Source organism: Lipotes vexillifer, unplaced genomic scaffold (assembly GCF_000442215.2).
Source record: "Lipotes vexillifer unplaced genomic scaffold, Lipotes_vexillifer_v1.1 scaffold914, whole genome shotgun sequence".
Taxonomy (NCBI): Eukaryota; Metazoa; Chordata; class Mammalia; order Artiodactyla; family Lipotidae; genus Lipotes; species Lipotes vexillifer.
In genome coordinates, this window is record NW_006780388.1 from 2783508 (window position 1) to 2795469 (window position 11962).

General features: G+C 53.7%; 2 protein-coding genes across 2 annotated transcripts in view; both read left to right on the forward strand.

Moving 5' to 3' along the window:
• The window catches only part of RPL3L (ribosomal protein L3 like), a 6880-nt gene extending 2860 nt beyond the window's left edge, over window positions 1-4020 (forward strand). Inside the window, exons 4-10 of the mRNA XM_007453559.1 lie at window positions 503-638; window positions 1944-2130; window positions 2225-2385; window positions 2592-2693; window positions 3171-3266; window positions 3498-3617; window positions 3885-4020. Coding sequence (XP_007453621.1) covers window positions 503-638; window positions 1944-2130; window positions 2225-2385; window positions 2592-2693; window positions 3171-3266; window positions 3498-3617; window positions 3885-3941 — 859 coding nt within the window. The 3' untranslated portion in view covers window positions 3942-4020. The remainder of the gene's footprint in view (window positions 1-502; window positions 639-1943; window positions 2131-2224; window positions 2386-2591; window positions 2694-3170; window positions 3267-3497; window positions 3618-3884) is intronic.
• Window positions 4021-4568: 548 nt separating this feature from the next.
• MSRB1 (methionine sulfoxide reductase B1) lies at window positions 4569-7973 on the forward strand. The gene is given in 4 exon segments (XM_007453560.1): window positions 4569-4623; window positions 6413-6561; window positions 6908-7022; window positions 7942-7973. Coding segments are annotated over 4 exon segments (351 nt in total).
• Window positions 7974-11962: the final 3989 nt, after the last annotated feature.

Sequence of the window (11962 nt, forward strand, 5' to 3'; positions counted from 1 at the left end):
CTGGCCTTGTTTTTGCTGCTGCAATTGTGATCAACTTGCCCCTCATCTGACCTCTGTGAACCTTGGTTTCTTCATCTGTAGGATGGGGATAATGATGTCCACCTTCCAGCATCCTGGCAAGGGTTAGGAACGACGGGGTGAGGGGCCTGGCCAGTCCTGACTGTTCGCTTTAGAAGTGGGTTCACCAGCCATGGCAAAGTGGGCACGTGGCCGTGGCTGGCTGGCACGCCCCTTCCCTGGGCTCCTACACATCTGCTCACTCTCAGCCCCAGGAGGCGGGGAGGGTACCCACTTCACGGAGGAGGAAACTGAGGCCTAGAGAGGGAAAGACAGTCTGTGCTTAAGGAGGGCGCCCGGAACCAGCCCAGGAACCCCAGGGGCCCAGCAATGCCTCCCCTGGGAAGGGGAGGAGGGAGGAGGGGGACATCTAAGCCCATGCTTGGTAGGATGCAGTGGAGGCTGCCGTGCTGGTCGTGCTGAGCACCCTCTGTGCACGGCTCAGGCACAAGAGCAAGAAAAAAGCCTTCACCAAGGCCTGCAAGAGGTGGCGTGATGCCGATGGCAAGAAGCAGCTGCAGAGGGACTTTGCTGCCATGAAAAAGTACTGCAAGGTCATCCGGGTCATCGTCCACACCCAGGTCAGCCCCTACCCCCTGGTCCACACTGGTCAGCCAGTCCACCACCTGGGCCCAACCTCCCTCAGCCTGGCTTTCCGGAGCCCTGGCAAATGTCAGCCTAAAAATACTGCGAGCCTCGGGCATAGGCCCAAAGTGTCGGCTGACCAGCCAGCCGCCTGCAGCCCCGGGTATGAGATGTTGGGCATCAGTGCACTCTGAGGGCTGCAGGGTACTGGCCACACCCAGCAGTCAACCAAGGCCCTGAAATGCCACAAAGGTCCAGGATCACCTGCCCAGTGTTGGGTGTGGGGGTCTGGCCGCCTCTGTTTGGGGTCTGGCACATGTGGGTGTGAATCAACATTCGTAAGTGGGGTCTGGCTTCGTGTGGGTTGACAGGTTACCTATACCCTCTGGCTTTTTCTGGAACATTCAGGGAAGCCTTCCCAGGCCCGGAGCAATGACCCTCCCCACCTGCCTGAGTTACTCTCACACTTGCAGTTCCTGGTTACGTGTGTCATTGGTTAACATCCATCTCCCTCCATAGACTTCAGCTCCATGGGGGCAGGGGTCACAGCTTCCTGCTCACTGCTGTACCACACCCCCCAGGAGGCTTATATGCAACAGGTCCTCCATCAGTACTGGTTGAGCCCTATGCTGTGACCTAACCGTGTCCCTGCTTCCACCTCACACAGCAGCAGCCAGAGATGTTTAAAAATGTGCATCAGATCATGTCACACCCTGCACTTGGAATAAAGCCCAAGCTACTCCCTATGAGATCTGCCTGGCCAGGCCCCTGCTCACCTATCACCGTCCTGAACCCTCCTCCCTGTTCACCACAGTCCAGACACACTGGTCCCGTTTCTGTCCCACCAACCACTGCCCCCCCATCTTCCTTGCCACAAGGCCTTTGCATATGCGGTTCCCTCTGCCCCAAAAGCTCTCAGATCTTCACCTAGTGGTTCCTTCTTGCCATTGATGTCACCTCCTCAGAGAGGCCCTCCTTCACCACCCTCATGTGCAATAACTGTCCCCTCCACCCTCAATATTTCATCACAACACTTAGGCCTATCCAAGAGTTTACTTGGTTTCTGCCACCCAACTAGATGGTGGCTCCATGGGGGCCAGGACGCTGTCTGCCTCATTCCATGCTGCATCCCCAGTGCCTCGCACAGAACGTGGCATATAGGCACACCAGAGCATGGGATCATCTGTTGAATGAATGCGTGCATGAAAGTCTGCCAGGGATCACCAGCTGGCCATGTCATGTCGGCAAACGGGGGTGTGTGTGACTTTCTGGGAACCGACTGGCCATGCCATGTCTTACAGATGAAGCTGCTGCCCTTCCGGCAGAAGAAGGCCCACATCATGGAGATCCAGCTGAATGGCGGCACGGTGGCTGAGAAGGTGGCCTGGGCCCAGGCCCGGCTGGAGAAGCAGGTGCCAGTGCACAGTGTGTTCAGCCAGAGTGAGGTCATTGATGTCATTGCCGTCACCAAGGGCAGGGGCATCAAAGGTAGGGCCGGGTGGGGATGGCGGCTCCAGGAAGGCTGCCTGGAGGAGGTGGGGGCCAAACTGGCCTCTAAGCTACCTGCCCCTCCCACCTGCAGGGGTCACGAGCCGCTGGCATACCAAGAAGCTGCCGAGGAAGACCCATAAGGGGCTGCGCAAGGTGGCCTGCATTGGTGCCTGGCACCCTGCCCGCGTGGGCTGCTCCATCGCCCGGGCTGGGCAGAAGGGCTACCATCACCGCACAGAACTCAACAAGAAGGTGTGTCCACAGGCCTGGTTTGAGAGGGGATGCCCGTGACCACACCCCAGTGAGTGGGGTGCATGACCCAGATGCTGCCTGGCCCCCTAAGGCTCTGAAATGCCCCCACCAGCGCCTGGGTTTAAGCCCGCATTCTGATGGGTGTGGGCATCTTGCCAGTCCCAGAGGCTACCTGCTGTCCCCAATGTGCCCTGTGCTCCTGGCAGATCTACCGCATCGGCCGGGGGCTGCACACAGAGGACGGGAAGGTGGTTAAGAACAATGCATCCACCAGCTACGATGTGACCGACAAATCCATCACACCACTGGTGAGGGGTTTGGCTGAGGGGCCTGGTGTGCATGTGTGGGGCAGGCCTGTGGGGTGCTGCCCTCCCCCAAGAGCTCAGGCACCAAGGTGGACCACCTGGGTGGACCAAACCCCTGCTGTTTCTGCATCCTCAGAGCCACCACTGCAGACAGCTCATCCTCCAGCTGCTGTCACAGGGTGCGGAGTGCAGCAGCTCCGACTGTGGCCTTGGAGTCAGGCTGCCTGGGCTCAAACCCCAGCTGCAGTGTGTAGCAGCTGCGGGGCCTGGAGCAAGTGACTTCACCCCTCTGAGCCTCAGTTTCCCCCTCTGTAAAATGCAGATTTTTAAATAAGATAATCACGGGAAGGACTTAGGGTGTGGCTCAGATGCTGCCCTGATTAGTGATTGAGAATGTCACCCTAGGCCAGGGGAGTTCTCCTAGGGCCCCCAGCTGCCTCCTAACCCAGCAGCCCCTTTCCTGGACCCACCTTCCCACAGGGTGGCTTCCCCCACTACGGGGAAGTCAACAATGACTTCATCATGCTGAAAGGTTGCATCGCGGGCACCAAGAAGAGGGTCATCACGCTGAGGAAGGTCAGTGCCAGGTGGTGAGCTGGGGAGTGGGAGCCCCATGGGCCTTGGGGGAGTTGGGGGGCTGGCCTACCCTGTCCTCCAGCCTGCTTCAGGAGGGGTGGGGATGGGGAAAGCAAAGAGGGAGAGGTTCTAACAGAATCTGGGTGAGTGAGACCTTCCTGACTGGGGGTAATGGGAGGGGCTGAGTGGGGACCTCCCATGGTGACAGCTCTCCTCTCCCACCGGCCGCAGTCACTCCTTGTGCACCACAGCCGCAGGGCCCTGGAGAACATCGAGCTCAAGTTCATTGACACCACCTCCAAGTTTGGCCATGGCCGCTTCCAGACAGCCCAAGAGAAGAGGGTCTTCATGGTGAGCCCACCAGCCTTGCTCTCTGGGGCTCCGACACCACATCCTACCTGCCCCACAGCCGGGAAGCTGAGCAGATGGGGGTGGCACGCATGTCCCTGCACTCATCCACAGGAGGGGGCTTTTAGGGGTCCAGTCCTGGGCACTGATTCTTGCCAGAAAGGAAGTAGGGGAGGAACCAGTGGGAGAGGGCACAGGGCCGACTCCGCGTAACCCAGGCGGCTGGTTAGACCCCTGTGACTAACGCTCCTCCTGTTCCTCGCCCACCAGGGTCCCCAGAAGAAGCATCTTGAGAAGGAAAAGCCGGAAACCTCGGGAGACTTGTAGGCAGGATGGGATGGAGGGAGCCTGAAAGAAGCGCGGCGCAACCCCCGCCTGTCCCCTTGTCTAATAAAAGCCAGAGACAACTCTTCCCGCGGTGTCTCAGAGTTGAGGGGCACGGAAAGGCTGGTCAACGGCCGGCAGCCCGGGGCTTAAGCGCCGGGAAACGACGAGAGCGTACGCGGCTCATTGTGCACCGCGGCAGCCACCCCAAACCCAGCGCAGCTCAGCGGCCCGCCCTGTAGCTAGGGGCAGGGGGGCAGGGGCGGGGCCGCGGGGATCGCTCAGGACTGGCCCTTAGTGGTGGGCGGGGCCTGCAGGAAGACGGAGGGGGCAGGTCCTCGGGAGGCGGCGAGGCCTCCTGGAGGCGGAAGCCGGAACCCTAGTCCCGGGGTGGGATTGGTCCGTGGAAAGGGTGGGTCAACGGAAGGCGGGCCCTGAGAGGGTGTCTCGCACCTCTGGACGTGATTGGTCCCCTTGGGGGGCGGGGCCTCGGGCGCCGGGGCAGGTCCGGGATCCGAGTGGGATTGGTTCTCGGGAGGCGGGGCAGGAGGCGGGCACAAGCACCAGGTCTTAGGTCTGTGGCCTCGGATCTGTTGGAGGCGGCGATCGTGCAGCGGTCCCGCCGGCGCCATGTCGTTCTGCAGCTTCTTCGGGGGCGAGGTTTTCCAGAACCACTTTGAGCCTGGTACGACCTGTGACCTCCTGGAGGACAGCGGGGGTGGGGACGCGTATTAGAGGGGGCGTCGCAGCCCTCCGGGTGGCGATAGAGCCCCGGAGTCCCGGGAACGGGGGCCGAGTGTGACCGCGCGGGGAGGAACGCATGTGGGTAAAGGGGATACAGAGGAGGGAGGAATTGGGGGTTCCGGAGAGTAGGGGTACTTGAGGGGAGAGGGCCATTGGAGAGAGGGTATCGCTGTCCTCGAGGAGGACAGACCTTGAGTGTGAGCGTGGCCTTTTCCGAGGAAATCTGCGGGGTCAAGGTATGGGGGTGGTGACGCCGTTGCGGGTATCCGGGTCAGGATCGGAACTTTAGGGGGAGGCGGTGGAAGGTCTTGTCCAGGGGCGGCTTCTGTGACTGGCCTGCCTCTCCTTGGGGCATCCTCCTGATATTACCCCAGCTCTTTCTTCTCCCCGGTTCCCCAGACCTGCGGGGTAAGCTGGAAAGCACGTCTTGTTGGGATCCAAATGTGACCGCCTGGGTGCCTCCCCTACCTGCCCAGGGCCCCAGGTTTGGGTAACGAGGAGTGCTGCCAGGCTGCCAATGGCCAGTGAAGTTTGACTGGATAGCCTGGGTCAGGTAGGAGGGGTGGAAGGTAGGGGGTGAGTGGTTGGTTTGGGGGCATGGCCGGCAGTCAGCCCTGGCCCCAGGCTTTGAGAGGCCCAGATGAATCCCCTTCTGGGCTGTGCTGCCTGGTCATGGACTAATTTGGTAAAAATATGTCCACAGGCAAGACTAGGGCAGCGACCTACCCCTGGGTGGGATTTGTTGGGTGTCAGCCCTCGAGGGAGCTGAGATGTGACACCCTGGTCTCTGTGAGCCAGCTGTGACATAGGACCCTCTGGGCAAAGTCCTCCCTTCAGACTCTCTGGCTGTGGGACTCCGGGTTGTCCTCAGGCTACTCTGCCAAGCTGGAAACTCCACTCCCACAGCAGCTCCTGTTTCCTCTTTTCTTCCTCAAGTTACTGGTAAAGGCTGAGTAGGCCACAGAATCCAGGGCAGGCTGTCTCCAGGCCAGGCAGGGGGCGAAGGGTGACTCAGTACCCCTCGAGGGACCCCCAAGCAGTTTCCTGTTCTGCGAGTCAGTTTTGCAACCTTTCTTTTTCCCCCTTCAGGGTGATCTTTTGGAGGTAGGTTAAAACTCATCCTTCTCCCTGGTGCTCTGTCTTCCTGGGCCCTCTGTCTGACTGGAGGTCTTTTGCTGGGATCAGTCTTTTCCTGCTTGGAGAGCAGGCTGGTGTCTGGGCATCCACCTTACGGCTTCTTTGGGCAGAGGGAGGTCCACGTGGGAAGGGAGGGGGGCTAGTGGTGGTGCTGACCATGCCACAGCCCCCACCGTGTGGGGCCTGCTTGTGTGTGAGGGGCAGAGCTGTGTCCTCATCAGACTGCCTGGGTTCCTTCCTGGCTGCACACCCTGTAGCTGAGCATTTTGCATCCCTGAGCCTCAGCTTCCTCATCTGTAAAATGGGAACATCTGCATTACAGGGCTGTTAAGAACAGTGAAAGAAATAATTGTGAAAAGTGGCTCTCCTGGTCTCTGGCACAGGCTCAGAACTGCTAAATGTGAGCTCCATGCTGTGTCTCCACCACAGAGCCGATACCCAGGCTTATGGGTGGTGGGTGGGTGAGTGGGGAGGGTGTGCAGCCCACCCTGTAACCGGAGTGCTGCTGTCCTCTCCTGGGTTCAAGGATTTAGGTGCTCACCCCCGAGGCGCTGGAGCCAGCATCTCTGCTCTTACCTCCCCTTCCGCCCCAGGCATCTACGTGTGTGCCCAATGTGGCTATGAGCTGTTTTCCAGCCGCTCAAAGTACGCACACTCATCCCCGTGGCCGGCCTTCACCGAGACCATCCATGCTGACAGTGTGGCCAAGCGTCCAGAGCACAGTCAGCCTGGAGCCTTAAAGGTGGGTGGTAGCAACTGGGGGGCAGTGAGGAGGTGTCAGCCAGGGGGGTCCTGAGAGCCCCCCACCACTTCCTGCTGTTCCCCCTACAGCTGTAGGGGCCTAGGGTCTGTCTATTCCAGGCCTCTGGCTTCAGCCAGGGGAGCTGACACCCCAAACTATTGGGAGAGCCTGGGGTCCTGGTGGGAACATGGAAACAAGATGGTTTTCCGGGGCAGGTTCTGGGCCAAGGCCAACCTCTCATGCCAGCAGTTACCTTGGGAAATAGGCATGGGGAGGACCCCATGTGCTGGTGGCAGCAGGGGCCATGGCTGCAGCTGTTTTCATGGCTGTCTTGTGGTATTCCCAGGTGTCCTGTGGCAGGTGTGGCAATGGGCTGGGCCATGAGTTCCTGAACGATGGTCCCAAGCGTGGACAGTCCCGCTTCTGAATATTCAGCAGCTCACTGAAGTTCATCCCTAAAGGTGAGCTTGCCTGCCGGCAGCTGGGCACAGGCCTATGTACAGGCCTTTAGAGGCCCAGGGGCACACTGTTCTCATGCACTTACAGTGACAAAGCACGGGGGCACCAAAGCGTGCTGCCCGGGGCCACTGGAAGGTGGCTGCGGGGCAGGGACAAAGGGCAGATATCCTGCCTCCTGCATCTGGTTGATTGCGTGCAGGGCGGTGCAGAGGTTGAGTTCTGGGGCTGTGCAGCTGCAGGCTGGCTCACCAGCCTCCTCATCTTCTGTGTAGTGGGCGTGATGGCAGAGCCTCCTTTATAGACCCGTTAAGACTGACTGCATGAAAGTGCACTGGGGTCTGGAGTGTAGTAGGGTCTCAGTAAATATGTGCTCCTGTTGGCAATATTCTTATCACTGGTAGATTGTTTGGGAGCCGTTTTTCATTTGTGTGTGTTTTATCTGAGCTCAGCCTCCTCTGACCCATTGCTTTCTGTCTGCATCCCCAGCCACCCTCTGGACTCCTTCGCACTCTGTAGCTCAAATCCCTCTCCTCATTTGCTGCCTGCAAGACTGCAGCCAGTCCCTAGTCTCAGTTTTATCCTCTGTAAAATGGGGTTGCTAACAGCACCTGCTCGCTGCCCTCACTGTGGGGTTAAGTGAGGCTGTCTGTGAGGGCCGGTGCGTGATAAAGGTTTGATAATACTTTTGTCCTTTTGTAGCTATTTGTCCTCCAGTACGTGTGGAGGAAAGACAGACTCTGGGTTCTCCTGCAGATCTCAGGGAAAGAACTGGGCACAGAAACACCCCCCGGCTGCGGGTCTGGGTCCTCCCAGCTCTCTTGGTCTGCAGGCTGCAGTGGGAGTGGGCTGGGCCAGGGAACGGTGTCTGAAACCTGAGTTAGCAGCGACTTGTTTTTCTCTCCCCTCCTTCATTTCTTTCAGGCAAAGAAACTTCTGCCTCCCAGGGACAGTAGGTGGGCAGCCCACACGCAACCCAGATGGACACTGCTTTGTGGCCACACTCTGGACATCCCACCTTAGAAGTGGAACCCCAGACATTTGGACAGGGGAGCGGGGGGAGAGAGGTAGCTGAAACATCAGGAAGGTTCCCGAGGCCTTGCCTCCGAACAGGATAGGAGAAGGGAAGAGGCTGGGAAAAGGAGAAGGCTACACTAGGCTGCCAGGGGGTGCCTGGAGGCCCCACTGTCGGCTCTCACAGGAGTCTCAGGGAGGGGGCTCTAGGCCTGGCTCGTCTTAGAGTGGTGGTGCAGCCTCTACCTTCTCTCCACAGCCCGCTGCCCCCTCCCTGCCTGTTTGGACTCACCCTGATGAGGCCCAGTTCTGAGATGGGCTCTGGCCCTCACCGAAGCTCTTGCCTGTCTCCAGCATGCTGTGCTAGGAGAGAGAACGCAAACAGGGGCGGCTCCAGTTGGCTGCTCCAGCCCTGGTCACTCTATGATTCTCTCTGACTAAACCCTTCCAGGCAGCCAGAGTGGTGATGATCTGTGACCTGCTGGGGGAGCAGACAGAGGGGACAGATCTCTGGCCTCTCGGTTATGAAAGGAGAAATCCCGAACCCTGTTGCACCATCTGTGTGGATGCTGCTTGCCCCACTCAGGCTTAGGAAAGCAGCTATTGCTCCATCACCTTGACTGTGCAAGGCTGGGGACACCGGAGCTCACAGCCTACAGTTCACCGCTTCCGGGGACACAGTGACTGTGCCTCACTGCACATGCTCTGAGGGTCCTGCCATCAGGGAGGGTGGGCGAAGCCCCTTCCATCTTGAATTCTCTTTGGAGTAATCAGGAAGAGATCAATAAACAAACAGAACCCAGGCTTGCTGTCTTTATTAACAACATCAGGGACTCCAGGACCCAGGGTCAGGCTTTGCACAGCTGTTTCACTTGTTCCACAAATAGTTATTGAGCTCAGTGTCAGGCTGTAGCTTCAGTGCTAGGGATGCAGCCATGAGAAAGGCAGACGGGGCCTGCCCTTAAGGTCTTTTTTTTTTTTAATTTTTAAATTAAATTTATTTTTTTATACAGCAGGTTCTTATTAGTCATCAATTTTATACACATCAGTGTATACATGTTAATCCCAATCACCCAATTCATCACGCCACCACCACCACCCCCTGCCGTTTTCCCCCCTTGGTATCCATACGTTTGTTCTCTGTATCTGTGTCTCTGTTTCTGTTCCGCAAACTGGTTCATCTGTACCATTTTTCTAGGTTCCACATATATGCGTTAATATACGATATTTGTTTTTCTCTTTCTGACTTACTTTACTCTGTATGACAGTCTCTAGATCCATCCATGTCTCAACAAATGACCCAATTTTGTTCCTTTTTATGGCTGAGTAATATTCCATTGTATATATTTACCACATCTTCTTTATCCATTTGTCTGTTGATGGGCATTTAGGTTGCTTCCATGACCTGGCTATTGTAAATAGTGCTACAATGAACATTGGTGTGCATGTGTCTTTTTGAATTACGGTTTTCTCTGGGTATATGCCCAGTAGTGGGATTGCTGGATCATATGGTAATTCTGTTTTTAGTTTTTTAAGGAACCTCCATACTGTTCTCCATAGTGGCTATATCAATTTACATTCCCACCAACAGTGCAAGAGGGTTTCCTTTTCTCCACACCCTCTCCAGCATTTGTTGCTTGTAGATTTTCTGATGATGCCCATTTTAACTGCTGTGAGGTGATACCTCATTGTAGTTTTGATTTGCATTTCACTAATAGTGATGTTGAGCAGCTTTTCATGTGCTTCTTGGCCATCTGTATGTCTTCTTTGGAGAAATGTCTATTTAGGTCTTCTGCCCATTTTTGGATTGGTTGTTTGTTTTTTTAATATTGAGCTTCATGAGCTGTTTATATATTTTGGAGATTAATCCTTTGTCCGTTGATTCATTTTCAAATATTTTCTCCCATCCTGAGGGTTGTCTTTTTGTCTTCTTTATGGTTTCCTTTGCTGTGCAAAAGCTTTGACGTTTCATTAGGTCCCATTTGTTTATTTTTGTTTTTATTTCCATTACTTTAGGAGGTGGATCAAAAGTGTGATTTATGTCAAAGAGTGTTCTTCCTATGTTTTCCTCTAAGAGTTTTATAGTGTCCGGTCTTACATTTAGGTCTCTATTCCTCCAGGTCTGTTTTCTTCCCTCAAGACTGCTTTGGCTATTCGGGGTCTTTTGTGTCTCCATACAAATTTTAAGATTTTTTGTTCTAGTTCTGTAAAAAATGCCATTGGTAATTTGTTAGGGATTGCATTGAATCTGTAGATTGCTTTGGGTAGTATAGTCATTTTAACAATATTGATTCTTCCAATCCAAGAACATGGTATATCTCTCCATCTGTTTGTATCATCTTTAATTTCTTTCATCAGTGTCTTATAGTTTTCTGCATACAGATCTTTTGTCTCCCCTAGGTAGGTTTATTCCTAGGTATTTTATTCTTTTTGTTGCATTGGTAAATGGGAGTGTTTCCTTAATTTCTCTTTCAGATTTTTCATCATTAGTGTATAGGAATGCAAGAGATTTCTGTGCATTAATTTTGTATCCTACAGCTTTACCAAATTCATTGATTAGCTCTAGTAGTTTTCTGGTGGCGTCTTTAGGATTCTCTGTATATAGTATCATGTCATCTGCAAATAATGACAGTTTTACTTTTTCTTTTCCAATTTGTATTCCTTTTATTTCTTTTTCTTCTCTGATTGCCGTGGCTAGGACTTCCAAAACTATGTTGAATAATAGTGGTGAGAGTGGACATCCTTGTCTTGTTCCTGATCTTAGAGGAAATGCTTTCAGTTTTTCACCATTGAGAATGATGTTTGTTGTGGGTTTGTCATATATGGCCTTTATTTTGTTGAGGTAGGTTCCCTCTATGCCTACTTTCTGGAGAGTTTTTATCATAAATGGGTGTTGAATTTTGCCAAAGGCTTTTTCTGCATCTACTGAGATGATCATATGGTTTTTATTCTTCAATTTGTTAATATGGTGTATCACATTGATTGATTTGCGTATATTGAAGAATCCTTGCATCCCTGGGATAAATCCCACTTGATCATGGTGTATGATCCTTTTAATGTGTTGTTGGATTCTGTTTGCTAGTATTTTGTTGAGGATTTTTTTTTTTCCGGTGCGCGTGCCTCTCACTGTTGTGGCCTCTCCCGCTGCGGAGCACAGGCTCCAGACGCGCAGGCTCAGCGGCCATGGCTCACGGGCCCAGCCGCTCCGCGGCATGTGGGATCTTCCCGGACCGGGGCACGAACCCGTGTCCCCTGCATCGGCAGGCGGACTCTCAACCACTGCCCCACCAGGGAAGCCCCTGTTGAGGATTTTTGCATCTATATTCATCAATGATATTGGTCTGTAATTTTCCTTTTTTGTAGTATCTTTGTCTGGTTTTGGTATCAGGGTGATGGTGGCTTATAGAATGAGTTTGGGAGTGTTCCTTCCACTGCAGTTTTTTGGAAGAGTTTGAGAAGGATGGGTGTTAGCTTTTCTCTAAATGTTTGATAGAATTCACCTGTGAAGCCATCTGGTCCTGGACTTTTTTTTGTTGGAAGATTTTAAATCACAGTTTCAATTTCATTACTTGTGATTGGTCTGTTCATATTTTCTATTTCTTCCTGGTTCAGTCTTGGAAGGTTATACTTTTCTAAGAATTTGTCCATTTCTTCCAGGTTGTCCATTTTATTGGCATAGAGCTGCTTGTAGTAGTCTCTTAGGATGCTTTATATTTCTGCGGTGTCTGTTGTAACTTCTCCTTTTTTATTTCTAATTTTATTGATTTGAGTCCTCTCCCTCTTTTTCTTGATGAGTCTGGCTGATGGTTTATCCATTTTGTTTATCTTCTCAAAGAACCAGCTTTTAGTTTTATTAATCTTTGCTATTATTTTCTTTGTTTCTATTTCATTTATTTCTGCTCTGATCTTTATGATTTCTTTCCTTCTGCTA